The sequence below is a fragment of the Patiria miniata genome, unplaced genomic scaffold, assembly GCF_015706575.1.
Source record: "Patiria miniata isolate m_02_andy unplaced genomic scaffold, ASM1570657v1 HiC_scaffold_1, whole genome shotgun sequence".
Classification (NCBI taxonomy): Eukaryota; Metazoa; Echinodermata; class Asteroidea; order Valvatida; family Asterinidae; genus Patiria; species Patiria miniata.
The window spans coordinates 8,073,694-8,089,167 of NW_024037047.1; the positions used below are offsets into that span (position 1 = coordinate 8,073,694).

At 40.9% G+C, this 15,474-nt stretch overlaps 2 protein-coding genes across 5 annotated transcripts in view; both read right to left on the reverse strand.

Moving 5' to 3' along the window:
• LOC119721637 overlaps positions 1-9,578 on the reverse strand; it is a 108,549-nt gene extending 98,971 nt beyond the window's left edge. For all 4 annotated transcript variants that reach the window (XM_038191690.1, XM_038191688.1, XM_038191687.1 and 1 more), the window contains exons 1-3: positions 9,452-9,578; positions 9,269-9,345; positions 4,868-4,925 (exon numbers count right to left, since the gene is read on the reverse strand). In XM_038191690.1, coding sequence (XP_038047618.1) covers positions 4,868-4,925; positions 9,269-9,345; positions 9,452-9,534 — 218 coding nt within the window. In that variant the 5' untranslated portion in view covers positions 9,535-9,578. The remainder of the gene's footprint in view (positions 1-4,867; positions 4,926-9,268; positions 9,346-9,451) is intronic.
• A 2,677-nt stretch (positions 9,579-12,255) lies between these two features.
• Positions 12,256-14,608, reverse strand: LOC119721710 (forkhead box protein B1-like). Its single transcript, XM_038191692.1, has 2 exons — positions 14,124-14,608; positions 12,256-13,437 (listed from the first exon to the last, which is right to left on the reverse strand). The coding sequence occupies exons 1-2, from the start codon at positions 14,464-14,466 to the stop codon at positions 12,548-12,550; spliced, it is 1,233 nt and encodes a 410-aa protein (XP_038047620.1). The 5' UTR covers positions 14,467-14,608; the 3' UTR covers positions 12,256-12,547.
• Positions 14,609-15,474: the final 866 nt, after the last annotated feature.

The window sequence follows — 15,474 nt, forward strand, 5'->3', positions numbered from 1 at the left end:
AACGACGCACACGCGCACGGTTGTTATAATTCGTCGGATCAGTGCGCGACGTCACGTATCTGCAATTCAAAACAATTCAAAACATGATTCAGTAACTTTTGATTTGAAATTGAGATCTTAGAATGCTGTTTTTCTCGGAATGTACAGCTGAAGCTTAGCTGAAACTTCATCAGGTTAGTTGCTCAGTATCCTTCATTAGATTTTGAACTCTTTTGTTGCTTCAAACGAACAAAATGCACAAATTACAAATGATGGACTGTAGCTTTAAATTTACTTCTCAGAGAATGAAAAAGAAGGGTTTTGAGTATCATTTGTGGAGAATTTTCAAAACGAAAGCAAAGCTACATTGGACACATGAAGCCACAATTCCTATACTAAATTGCCACAGGAATCAGCAAGTTCGGGCAGGGGCCAGTAGTCCACCCACTAGTGGTTGATTTGTGATGTACATTTTGTACCGGTATCTTACGCCTGCACACTAATCGCATTGCCAAACACCTCCAGTCAAATTCTGGTCAAAATTCAATCACAAAACTACTGCGTCCTGGCTCCCTGTTGTGCTTCATGATGCGCGCGGCTATTGGTAACCAGCGATGCAACCGTGCCGGGTGGTCCGGGTCCAAATAGTCAAACTACAGTAGTCCAACTATCCTTCGTTTTAGAGTGAAGTTAGACAAACTCGGGTTAACTATACTAGTTCACGCCATTAACTTACTCACAGTTGAACACCTTTATAACAAGGTCCTTGGGACTCTACGAATTACATGTACCTTGTTGTAACAGGTACAAATGTACCTTGTATTGGTAATGGAAAACAAAGAAAAAATAAAGACTTGGGACCTAAAATTGTGCTTGCTATAAGCAGGATCTTGTATTAAAGGGAAAATACAACATTTGCAAACATCAAAAAATAAAACTACCAAGTTGTTACGAAATACCTTACTAGGATGTTGGTAAATGACAGTCTAAAGCATCGTGTAAAATTATGACACCTGGTGTGAAGTCATTTTGAAGAAAATGGTATTTTTGTATAAATTTCCAACGGTGGTCGGCCGACCACTGTTGGAAAAACCTAACTATTTTTCAACTACTGCTCCAACTTTACCCCTTCTTTAGTCCAAATTTTGTTTGCTATTGGTTACAATGTTCATGAACGGGTGCAGGCCAGCTAGACTGGTTCCCTTACCTTACAGTTTTCCGGCATCTATAAATTGATCCATTTTATCTTTAGTGGAGTCAATGAACCAGACTACTTGAAAATGTTTGTTTTACTTGGTTTTTCCAGCATTTTCGAACACAAAACTTCAAACATGTCAGTGTAACAATATTTGATCTATGATACTAACACTCAAATAGTTCATTTCTGAAAATTACAGAAAAAGCCAATGATGTACATTCCCTTTAACAGTGCTCTTCTTATCAGGATTTGACTGTACATGTAAGTCACTCTCCAACTATCTGTGAAAATACAGCATTGTCATTTTACACTAGGCAAAGCACTTTCTTTTTTAATGATTTAACACAAAAACAGCCTCAACTGTCTGTGAAAAATAGCAACGTCACCTTCTGAATCAGCAAAGCCCTTTCCTATTCAAAGTTTCACCAAAATCCATCAACATTTTGACACATTGCCGTCAGACAGACTCAGATTTCTCAACTGTCTTCAAAAACCTCATTCACAGGACTACGACACACACACACAATGACAACCGAGTTCCATTACTCTGGGATTATTTCTGCCACAGTTCAGTCCACAACTGGGGCACCATCACAGAAATTACCTGGGTAACACAATGCCACAGACTACCGTACATAAAAAAGGCGGGGAAATCACATGAAATCTGGGGCAGTCAAACGGCCAATGATGCCCGACTCCTATGGCTACAGACGGACTGAATAATTCTGGGTTCAAAAGTTTATACATGAACCCAGTATAGCGCGTGTCAATAAAAATGTAGCAGTCGATCCATAAAATATTAAAAATAAAAGCACTCTCTTTTTGCAAAAGGGTCTTTCTATAAATTTGGGGTCCACTTTTGTTCCTGTCCCGGTTACATCTGACATATATGATTTATGATTTTAATTCACTCCTCAATGCAGTCGTCCCCCAAGAGTGATTACGAATAGCAAACGACCTACCCAATAAATAAAACATCATTTGAAGTCATTTTTAATGATACTTGAATGGCAAATTACAAAGTTCCAAGGTAACAGGGACAGGAAAAATGTCACACTTTGGACCCTAAATTTATAGATTGACCCAACAGGGTCTTTCCACACAAATGGTAACAAAAGTGTGACACTTAAAGAGGTTGTGGAATGCTCGAAGACATTTCCGTCATTTTTTGGGTACATTGTATATGCAGCCTAAGGTGTGATGAAATAAAAACGACTATTGTTTCTGTCATGAAATGAGTACAAAGGGTACTTTTGAGAGCTATTTTTTAGGTCCTGCTTCGACCCGATCGTGCAATTTGTGTAAAAGTCGTCGTTGCGGGCAGCAAACAAAACACAGTAAATCGTGACGTAATAAACAGGACTCGTTTATGCTACTCTGCATCGGGAGTCCTGTTTATTACGTCACAATTTACTGTTATTTGTTTGCTGCCCGCAACGACGACTTTTACACAAATTGCACGTTCGGGTCGAAACAGGCATGACAGGACTTGAAAAACAGCTCTCAAAAGTACCTTTTGTACTCATTTTATGACAGAAACAATAGTCGTTTTTATTTCATCACACCTTAGGCTACATATACCCGAAAAATGACAGAAATGTCTTCGAGCATTCCACAACCTCTTTAAAGGGAACCAGGAGTTGATACATGAAGTATTAAATCTGTCATGTTTTCCCTCTTTCTACATCCAATATCCTACCGTAGTAAGAAAATTGCCCACCAACAAGTTTGATACATTTCTCAGGTTTCCAGAAATTACAGAAGAGGAAAGATTCCCATATCTGGCCATCACTTGTCACCCCGTGCACAAACTCCATGAGACTGGTCTGAAAATTTCTAAGTGTTTTCTTAGTAAATTTATACTTCCATATTTTCCCTGCTTAATTTGATTTTTTTAGGGCAAATTATCACTTTCTGATAGCCGATAGGTCACTACAGGGGAAAATTAGTGATGGCTGCAGATATGGGAATCTTTCCACAGAGGATAATCAAGATTTAACGTTCACAAAATGGACAGACATTTCATTTTTACATGTACCGGTAAGTGTTGGGAAGCAGTAAATGAAATGTATGAATTATCCCAAATTGTGCTCCCAAAAGAGAACAATATCAAATTAGGTTTTGCCCTTCACCGACGTTTAAACACTGTATACTCAGTGTGTTACCTCCCGAGTGAAAGTTGGAAAAAATCACTCGGGTGGGACTCAAACCCACGACCTCCTGCTTTCTAGTGCAGATGTCTTACCACTCTACCACCGAGCTAACGGGATCGGTTGACTGGTTCGAATCTTATGTACATAAGAACAATATCGTCGGCGATTCCCAGTATACGTCCGTGATTGGGGTTGAGTACAAAACATACATGTAGGCTATAGGGAGTCTTCCCTAAAAAGTTCAAGTATAAACAAAAGGGGGACAACAGGACGTCCAAGATTGAATACGACTAAATGTGTATGTCAAAAAATGTACTGTTATAATGGACAAATTACTAAATACGACTTTACTGTGTACATTTATTTGCTTTTAAAGCAAGTGTACATGCTTACACAACTCACATCAATATGAGAACAGAACACAACACACTCTACTGTGCAGTGAGTGCTTAACAATCAGAGTGAACATGTAAATCCTTACAATTCAAAAGCTATAACAGGATGCTGAGCCGGATTGCAAATCTTTGCATATTTACGGGGCTTTGGATTTGTATGGGGGTTTGCTAATCTCTATCACAGATTAAACCATCACAAAAGCAAATAATCCGTTCAGAGATTTTGCCCTCAGCTTTAACAGTTGGCTTTGCATTGTGACAGAGATTTTGAAGTCTGGTTAGTGCAGAATCAGCGATTATACATTTGAAAGGTTTTTGCCTCAGGATGAGAACCTAACTGTAACTACATTGTATCTAGTGCCATAATTAGCATCTATTCCCTTGTTCAGCAACAACTTTAATACTAACATTTAAAATAGCAACTCCTGCAAACTTTGTTTTAAATTTTGACTCTACCTTTGCACTTGCAAATATGCTACTGGTACATGTATACAAAGAGATTTTCAATTAACTAGAGAAAGTTACCAAATACTGAAAGATGCAGATTACAGCTGAACAATTTCAAGATAGACTTCACATGTCCACGTGACGAGGCTAAACATATTGTTAAAGCTATAGTCCATCATTTGCAGCCATCCGAAAAAGTAACTGGTGTATTATTGTTGAAAAACAAACTTGGTTGAAAGATACCGGTAGTAAGTGGACTAACGTCCCTGTGAAATTATTCTTTCTGGCAAGCTGCCATTTTGAAGAAATCAACGAAAGAAGGCCTTTCTAACGGTGCGTCTCAAGACGCACCGTAGGAAAATTTAAATTAGTAGTTCGTTTTGTTTCGGCGCAGCGCGCAAGCATTGGCACGACGCAGTTGCTATAATTCGTCGGATCAGTGCGCAACATCGCGTATAGCTGCAATTCAAAACAATTCAAAACATGATTCAGCAACTTTTGTTTTGAAATTGAGATCCTCAGAATGCTGTTTTTCTCGGAATATACAGCTGAAGCTGAGCTGAAACTTCATCAGGTTAGTTGTTCAGTATCCTTCATTAGATTTTGAGCACTTTTGTTGCTTCAAACGAACAAAATGCACCAATTACAAATGATGGACTATATCTTTAAATAAACAAAAAACGGAAATGACTTACTTCATGAAGTATGCCGCACCTTCCCTTGTTATTCCTTCCTGCCATCCTGGCGGTAAATCTATTGCAAAATAAAAGTGGGTAATGATAAAATGAGCACATTTCTAGTATTTGTAACAAAACAAAACAATGTAAACAGCTACACAATAATTACATTTTTTCTAATTACTTACAGTGTACACTATGTGAATAGTCCTGCTATCAGAGCCACTGATTTTAATTTTAAAATGCTGTTTTCCTTTTAAGAAAGTTCAAAATATCATTTTGACCATTAAAAATGTACCTTATTCCATTTCCACATCATCACAATAATTCTCTCAACTTTAACTTTGTATTTAAACCCGTTCCCCCAACCCTTATTGAAAATCCCGGTGAGACTACTGGATGAAAATATTTATATAGCGCCTTTTCCAAAGGATACAAAGCACTGGGGGAGAATGCAACGAAAGACAGGTATTTAAATGAAGTATATAAACAGATAAGACCCATTATGTAGCACCTTTTTGCTAGGTGCTTTGGCGCAAATTGCAGCTACTGCCAGAAACACTGGGGCAAAACCCCTTCAGTTAGCGATAAGTGTTACTGGGTTCTATATCGTGCATTACACAACACACGGGACCTACGGCTTTACGTCCCATTTGAAGGACGAAGCAATAATGGTAAAGTGCCTTGCTCAAGAGCACAAGCACTATGTTCCCACGATCAGGAATCGAACCCATGTACCACGGTACAAGAGTCGAACACCGTAGCCTTTGGACCACAGCACCCCACTTTGAAATTTTGTTTGTTTAGACGTCTGTATAAAATTTCCTGATCTCAGCACAATTATGGTGTGCTGTTTTTAGCATCTCTGTAAAATTTCTCCTCTCATGATCATTCTCAGCAAGAGGGAATGTTTTGTCTGCTGGGACGGTGTTCTTGACTGATTCTTGCATGCCAAAGGTCAAGGTTTCATGGTGCTAGCTGACCTCAAAGTCAAAACTTTAAAGCGGGAACTCTCTTTCACTTTCACAATGTCCATGTACAACCCTAACCCCCTAGTACTTCCTCAGGACTACCCTGCTAAATCCAACAGAGTCCAACCGGACTTTCCTGTTCAATCCACTGTGCCTCATTTTCAGTTGTCTGCTGAATCCAATGGAGTCCAACATGGTGCTATAATGCGGTTCAGTTGCCTGCTGAATCCAACATTTTGCATGAGGAATGTACACAAGGGGTTGACTGCTCAATCCAACAGGCTCCATCGGGTATATGACATAGTTGGATCCTGTTGGATTCAGCAGTTAATTAATTAATTGTTTTTCAAAGAGGAAATTTGGCAACCCCCTGCGAGTGGTAAAGTGATGATTTCCTGGCTTTTTTCTCGTGACCTCGATTTCCAATCACACATGGGCTGACGAGTGGATTAGGTTTTCAGTCTCCACCTGATTCCACAAATTTCCTTAAGAACTTACATGTATCTAGGGGTTTCCCTCCCATCTCTAAAACTGAACCAAAACTCCTTTTTGCCTCAGTTGAATGCCGTAAATTATTGATACCACGAACAGCCTTATTGTAATTCCTACAGGGCATGACAGTAAGAATATGTACAGCCAATAGTTTTGTAGTCTGGACAATACATGAGCAGAAACTAGTGGTGTAAGAGCAGTACTGCAATCAGGTACCCTATTGAAGTTTAAATACAGGTACTTGGGTACTTGTAGAAGAAAACCCAACTCCAAAATTCAAATCCTGGAAGTTGTCTGAAGGGCTTTTATACCGGTACCATAGCTTCACGGTGTAAACCGCAACTTTCGCGAGGTCATCTGTTGCACGTTACAAAAATACACATAAACGTGAAATCTGTTTATATTTTCCATGTAGCCTGGTTTTCATTTTGAAGATTCCCACAAATGACATTCAAAACCTTTCTTTTTCATTGTCTGAGCAGTAACTATTAACTACGTAATTTGTAAAGTTGGTTACACAGGTACCCGATTCCATAATCTGGAACCGGTTCCTGACATCAGTGGTCGGGTACTCAGGTACCCGGTTCGCTCGTATCCCCCGAACTGCAAAGTAACGCTCTGATTGGATAGATTTTGCGTGACCTGTGACCTGCAAGTCATCACGGCCACGACCCTGCAAGGTTTGAAACGGCCGTTAAGACTGAGTCATTCATCACTCTTTTATTCCCATTCATAAATGCGGCACCCTTTTTTGGTTGAAAAGCATAATAATGTAGGAAAATCTGTAAAACTGATCTGTGTTGTAAATGTTCAACTCCCGTCAGTTGCTCAGGCTCCGTTTCGAATTCACGAAGGGTGCCCTTCCCAGCACCCTGTTTGCAGGGCGGGGGTACGAGCGAAGGATACCCGGTTCCGATGTACACTGCTAGCAGAAACCAATTACATTTGAATGTACCAGTTCTACCACATTCCCCAAAATACCTCCAGTGATATATTTTCTTATGTGTGGGTGGAAGGAGTGGGTAGACAATGACACACAAGTACCGGTACATAAATATAATGGTCCCAAACCGTCTCATTATTTCAAACGTGATCCAATTATTTTGTAATCTTCGCACTACGGGACCTAAGGGACTTTAAAACAATGAAATGGGGTCCCAAGCTACCCAGCTATCTGAAATTTATTGTACACGTAATACATGGCACCCCTAGGAGCACATATCGGGTCCTTTTCTTTTCGTGAGGTTATTTAGGGTTCAGGGCCTGAAACAAATCCCAGCACCTGTAAGGCTCAGATACTTAACCCACAGGTGAAGGTGGGGGGTAAACATAACAGGTGTTTTGACAAGATCAAAACAAGATCATGTTCAGAATGTGTGTCGCCAGTGAGGCATATTCAGTCCATTGTACAGCTTAAAGATGGTATGTCGATACTTTTCATGTGTCACCATACAAATACAGTATCACTGTAATTCCATCTGTGGAAAGAATGTATTCATTTTGACCACTTTTGTGGGTGTGTAGGTAATAAGTCTATGGGGAGTCATGAAAGTATTTTCTAAACATAAGTTCTTACATTACGTGTTCAATGTTTATGGTGAAAAAAGTAGCAGGTGCTACATTAAAGGGAAGGTACAACATTTGCTTTTACTGCAATTTTCAGAAATAAATGGATTTGGAAAATTAGTATGTTAATGTTATAGCAAATATTGTTAAACTGACTTGTTTCACGTTTTGGGCTGGTATGCTGGAAAAACCAAGAAAACCAATCATGTTCTTGTAGTCTGGTTCCCTGACCCCACTTAAGATGAAACGCAGCAATTGATAGGCTTTGGGGAACTAGAAGGTCAGAGAATCAGTCTAGCAGGCTTGTACCCCTTCACAGATGTGTGATCAATTGCAACTTACATGGAGAATAACTAAATATGTAAAAAATTAGGAGCAGCTTTTGAAAAAAGCCAGTTTTCTCCAACGCTGGTCGGCCGACCACCGTTGGAAAAATACAATTTTTCTTGAGAATGTCAGCACACCAGGAGCCACAATTTTACAGGATGCTTTAGACTGTCACTCCCTAACAATCCAGTAAGGTATTTCGTGATAATTTGATCATTTCGTTTTTGATGTTTGCAAATGTTGTATCTTCCCTTTAACTGCCTATACCCCTACATTTGTGAATGGGGACAATCAAGTACAGTGAAAAATGAATAAGAAGAACCTTAGATTGTTTATTAAAAATGGCAGTTCTCTTCCAAAATGTTTTTTTTCCTCTTTCATTTATAAATATACAAAAACAAACAAAGAATCCAATAAACCGAGAGAAATTCCAGCCTGAACGACAAGTGTTTTGTTACAAAACAAACATAAATCATTCTTGTTATTTTAAGATTTATCGTCATCACGACCATAATAAGATTTATTATTTACTCTTAAGTCTTATGCCCTACTCCATATTTAACAATTAACAAAATTATACAATTGTGTGTAATGCTAATGCTATTGATAATGATATTGTTAATGATATTTAGTATTTCTTATTAACCCCTCAAACGCCATGAACGCTGCCACTTGCCAGTCACGCCAATATTTATTTACTTTAAAGCAAGGCCCTGACCATTCGATTGACAATAGTGAGTATCATCATCCGTGTACAATAACGGCATGGTTGAGTGGTTTTCAAACAATCTACATACGTTATGCATGGCCAATTCTATTGACACTGTACGTGCGCTACAAATAGTAGTGCTCGCTAAACGAAAGGCCACCAAAAATCTAATCAAACCAACTCAAAAATCCACCATATTTCAACACTTTCCAGACACTGACAGCTTTTCTTAACACCACCTAATGAAAGATCATTTATCCAAAGTCCCCAATCGCCCACCGGTGATGGAAATGAGTGATCGTTTCCGATCAGGAAGTAATCCAGATTATTGCTTGTTTAAGTAAAAACACTCACCGACGCGGTCGTCCCAGCCAGACGAGATTGCCTTGCCAGTCACGGGGTGTAGCCAAGTGGTTGAACGGGTCTCTTCGCTGCAAAAGTACGGCACAAAAAGTGGTCAGAAAAGTCCACTGAAATCGGTGGTACGGGCTCAGAATTTGGTTCGAGGGTGGGTGGATAATTAAAGAAGATACTCACTTGATGAAGAAGATTCTCCCGTCCGCTTTGACCCCGTAAGACCACTGAGGGGGGAGGGGGTCGCGACGGAGTCTTTCGGCCATGTTGAATACTACTCCATTGAATGAATCAACGGTTGAGATATGGGTGCGCTATAAAGCGCCCAATCCTCCACAGCAGATCGTGCGGAAAATACGATATTGGGCGCGATGCGCTTTGGAAACATCCCTTGACGTTTTAGGAAACCACAGCAAGCCCATTTGGGCTATACAAATCGCAAGGCAGGTGACCTCTCAATCAAACGACCAGCAGTGTTTACAAGCGTCAGTTTACATTACGGGAAAAGAGCATTAAAATAAGACCAAAGTTCACGAATTTTGATCCCAGTCAAAAAGTTTGGATAAATATTTGAAGAGAAGCGTCGATTCCTGTGTTCAAAACTAGAGCATTTTGTCGAGCGAGCATTTTACCGATAGAAAATGATCACCACCCCATAAATTGCTATTAGTAGTATTAAAACTTTTTTTTCCAGCAGAAAATTCAGTCGCATTAAATAAAAAGCTGTATTGGGAATTAATGTTTTGCAATCAAATAAAAAATATCAATATTTGTCAAGCTTCTTATCCGATGTTGTAATTCGCTATCCTAATACAGATTAGCATTCTCGCAATAACTTTGACTCTTTGTATTTAACATATTGCGTGTCTGCAAAAACTTTGAAATTTGTAAAAGAACTCATAGCTAAACGTGGCGCACTTTTTTTCGTTCGAAGTCTCATTTAAAATGGTTACCTTTTGTATTGCTAGAAACATAACACTTATTTTTGTTTTCCCCACGGTTGAAATAACACAGTTGAAGTGAACTAGAACGCGCCCAGCTCAAGTTCATGATCGTGAATTATGCGCACATATTAAGTTATCTTAAACAGCGCCACCTATTTTCACCTCCCCCTCCCCCGGTATAGCATGATGTTAAAAACCCATCTCTTTCCCTGGTGAGTTTTCATGTAAATGTGGTTAATTTTAATTTCTACAATCGATAACTGAGAATAACTGCGATATTTTATTAAACAGAAAGCATGAAACAAGCATAAGTCCCCGCGGGACCCACCGCTCTCTTTGGGGGAAAAATTTCCAACAAACTTCAGCACAGTCAACAGCATGTGCTTCTCATTCCGTTTAAAAAAAAATGGGGGAGGTATTTTTTTCGTTTATTTTTTTTTATTATGCACCAGACTACAGCAGGTCATTTGATTGAAATGTCTCCATCAATGAAAACAAAAACTTTGTGTAAAACATTGCGCATGCGCGTGTGAAATTTTCAAATATCGATTGGAAAATGGCACAGAAGAAAGGACCGCTTTAAAAGGTATCCCTTTTCATGTCCAGTCATTTTGCCTCCGGTCACACGCTGGAATCGATTTTAACCGAAATAATAGGTACCCGAAACAGCTACCTGCCATGGCCTTGCTGGTCCAGTCGTGCAGAAATTAAACGATCGAACTCCAAACAAACAGAAGATAAGTAATCGATTCTATAACATCCGTTAAGATTCAACTTTTTTTTATTCAAATAAGACACAATCCCAAAACACTTCTTTAGGGAATAGAACAAAAAAAGGGTCGTTCTTTTTAAAGTGAGTCAATTTTGAATGGGCTACATTTTGCTAATATTAGCAAAATCATGGCTGACATTCAAACGAAAGGAGGCTGGATCAATTGAATTTTGTGGCGCCCCCAACGGCGCGGATGTCTCATCACTACCTTGTGATAGGCCTAGATTTTGATCACGTGTATGGCGGACTGAAAACAGGTTTAGATTTTTGTTTACCTGATGAAACTTTTTTTTAAATGATCAAGTGTCTGAGACAATGAGGGGCAGTTAAGGGGCGCATGGGGGAGCAACCTACCTACCCCCACCGCTCAATTGTGCCCATGGGCGATAAACCGGTGGGGGACAGGGGGGACATGTCCCCCCCCCCCCCCACACACACACAAACTTTTTAAAGTTGGGGGATATCATATCGTTTGCCCCCTCCCCGCCCCCCCCCCCCACTTTTTCGTCCCCGAATAAAAATTGTAGCCTATACATTTGATTCTATAGTTCAGAATAGCTGATTCAATAACTCTATATGATGTTTAAATGATGATCTTTAGCTTAAAAGAAGTTAAAGTGGTCAGAAATTATCTCAGATCGCACCACATGTCAGGGCGTCTAGAAGCCAACATTTGCCAAGGCCCTTAAGCGGGCCCCGAACCCCACGCCGTTAGGGCTTCGCGCTCGCATCCCCCCCCCCCTTTTCAGTAGTGATTGACGTCCATGCATGTGCCCCCTTTTATCGTTTGAAACTCTGACAAATAGCGTTTGAAACTCTGACAGAGCCCCCTGTGTGATCTCCAAAGTGTCCTCTCTCACCCCCCCCCCCCCCCCCCCCCCCCCCAGTTATGCTACTGTCAGATTAAAAAAATTCTGTTCAGGATTAACATTTGAAATTCGTTTACAAAACGGGAGACTACTTTTACCAAGATTTTGTTTTAGAACCCCAACCACCACTAAAAAGAAAGAACATCAATGAAATTTAACGTGGTCGGCCCATTGAATTCAGTTTCTACAATGTCATTAGCATTGTATTAATTTTATTGCAGTTTCAAATAATAAAGTTGTAAAATAATAACGGTGAAAAAAATAGCGCCCTCATTATGCATTTTACAATTGCGTTCTCTCTTATAGAGCAAATTATCATTTTAAACATCAGTGATCACTGTGACAGGAACAATTTATCGATTTAAAAGGAACAATGATTATCAACACATATTTACACGAAAACATTTTTCAAATTCATTTTTTTAAACTGTACACCTTAGCTTTCTCAAAGCAAATTAGACATCGTATATAGTACATAATTATATACAAAAGGTTTACAAAACTATAGCAAGTTACTCAAAAAATGGTTTATAATTAAGAAAAAAAAATTAAGAATTTTCATTCAGATTTTTGAGAAGTCCAGCTCATGTTCAGAAAGCGCTGAAGTGTGTTTTTTTTTGTCGAAGGCTTTCATATACTTTACGACGAATGTTTCCATTGTCAAAACAAATTTCTTTAAATGTTCAAAGAGTTTTTAGTGCAAAAAACGAGGAATGGCGGACTCAGTCTGGTAACTGCCCAGGGAGCTCGTGATAACTGATTGGGAAACGGCAGGGTACCCGTACCCAGGAGCCGGGGCGAGCCCCAGGGTTGTGGGTGGGTATCTGGCGAGGGGTGAGTCTCTTGATGTTGGGGGACTGTAGTGGAAGGGCGACTGGGTCGTAGAGGGAGGGTACACGTAGCTCGGCTGGGTTGATGGGTAGGAAGACGGCAGGCTGACGGGAGCGTGCTCGTAGGATGTGGTGAAGATTGGAGAAGACTTGCCGGGGATGGCAAGGTTGAGTGGCGAGCTCCGCCGGGTGGAGACTGGGCTGGTAGACGTGGAAGTCATCGGTGGAAGTGGGTTCAAAGTGGGCACTGGGTAACCGGCTGCTGGGTAACTGCTGGGTGGGTACACGGCAGTGGAGACTGGGTACGGGGGTAAGGTGGTCACAGTCATGGGCACGAATCCCAGCGGGGTGGCGGCCACGGGAACCGGGTAGGCATGAGCGGGTGTTGATGGAGCGGCATACGGGTGGTACACCGAGTAGCCGTGGAGCATCATGTCGCTGGCCCGGACTCGACGGCGGGCCCGGCGACGATGGAAGTCCCCACGGGAGAAGTCCTCGACGTTGGCCGGGTGGACGGCCCAGAAGTTGCCCCTGCCGTCGCCGCTGCGGCCGTACTTTATGAAGCACTCGTTCAGGGAGAGGTTGTGGCGGATGCTGTTGCGCCAGCTCCGGTCGTTGTTGCGGTAGTAGGGATAGTTCTCCTGGATGTACTGGTAGATGTCGCAGAGGAGGAGACGCTTCTCTGGGGAGGCGAGGATTGCCATGGCGATGAGGGAGATGTAGGAATGGGGAGGCTTCTTGTGTTCATCTGTATCTGTACATCACAAAAGAAAAAAGGGAGTGGAATGATTTAGACGATATGTTGGAAATAAGATGTATTTTTCTGTAGGAATGATGCTTGTTTAACAAGTTTCGTATCAAACAAACCGTTTCTCAAAACTTAAGTACACGTCGTCTTAATATTTTGTGCCGAAAGTATGATGGAAAGAAGAACTTGTTCGACAAGAGTTTTTTTTAATCTCAATCTGCATAGCCTAAATATCTGGAATTTGCTGAACTCACAGTGAATGAAGGTTACATTTTAAATCAATATTGGCGAAAAGGGTTCGTTTGGAATGAATGTTGCAACCTGACGCTACTTCGGCGGTTGTGTACAAAGTCTATGGAGAGTCAAGAAAATTGTATTTCCTAACAAAATTGGAAATGTTTCTCAGTCCCAGATTCATGTCTCATCATCATTTTTGCAATGACTGACCTTCATTGAGATGGTATATGAAGGAAAAAGCAGCGTCAGGTTGCAACATTCTTTCTGTTCTGTTTACTGGCAAATTATCTTCGTCGTTTTTAGATTATTGGTTTAAAAAAAATGCAGTGCAAGGCAACACTTGAAAAAAATAGTTTGTGAAATATATTTTTAAAAATGCGTTGGCATTATTAGCCTCAATTGATTTCGATTCAATTACAACAATTATTAGCAAGGAATCGTTTTCCTGCTCTTACCTGATTTCTTGTTGTTGTTCTTGTCGGTAACTTTGGAAGGAGCCTTTTCCGGTTCGGGCGACCCAGCCTCGCTGCTGCTGACGGCGCTGTAGCCCCCGGGGCTGACGGACGGGCTGCCCCCAGTGGAGTTGAGACACTCGTCCCGTCGTTGTCCGGACGGGCCGGTTACCGGTAGCGGGCTGGAGTGGGCCAGTTTGCCGAGGTACGCCGGGTAGCCGACCGGTGCGGCATCGCTGACGGTCGGGTACGGGTGGTAGGGCTGGAACCGCCGGGCGTGGTGATGATGAGCAGCCGGCCTCGGCGCCGCCTTCTCGGTAATCTTATCGATGGTGAACAGAGTCATGCTGGTCGCCGAAACAGAGGAATTCCTAAACGATGTTCTCTGCAAGACGGTCAAATCCGAAGTGATGTCTTCCGGAACACTCAAGTCGTATTTCTTAGTGAGTTGTCTACACAAGATTAAAAGTGAAAACAATCCCGTCACTCACTTGGCAAACTTAGCTTGGGCGATAGATACTATAACCACGCGCTATTGTCAGCGTTTCCCAGAACGCCCGAGATAGTTTGTCAAAATTCCCAATTGATTGCTTTTTTTGATAGGGTGGTCTGTGTGGTTTGGGCATTGTGGCCCGTCCTTATTAAATGAAGGGGGCAGGAAGCTAAATCAAACCGATTGTCTGATGATAATAGGGTTTACTGGGGCGACATCAACACGGTCATTAGGGCAGTGAATAGGGGGTTGATAAACTGGTTGTCAATCAGTGGTTTGGTATTGTGCTCCGTTACGTCAATTAACGCAACATGCTCACGATGTGTTATGGGCTTGTTTTTCAAGTCAGTCAAAATAGAAAGGAGGACCATTTTAAATTGTCATTCTGTAAATTGGGGTCCATTTATTTGTCCTGTCCCATCTGGTATCTATGATTTTATAATTTTGATGCACTCCTTAATGCAGTCGTCCACCAAGAGTGATTATAAATAGTGAACTAACACATAAAAAAATTGTTTGAAGTCGTTCTTAATGATACTTGAATGGCAAATTACAAAGTATCAAGGTAACTGGGTCAGGAAAAATGTAACACCTTGGACCCTACATTTGAGGAATGACCCATTTTGGCAAACTAATTATTGAGAGTAGATGGGGTGATAACATAATTTCAAAGGTTCGTGATAATTTATTTTTAAAAATGGTTTTCAGCTCATTCAATTTGAAATGTTTGTTTTGGAAACTAAATGAGGCAGACTTGACAGGCCGATAACATGAAGACTCGACAATATTATAGGAAAAGCAAATTGCTGCATCGGGGTTTGAACAAAACCCCTTTATTGCTGACACCTTTAAATCATAGAA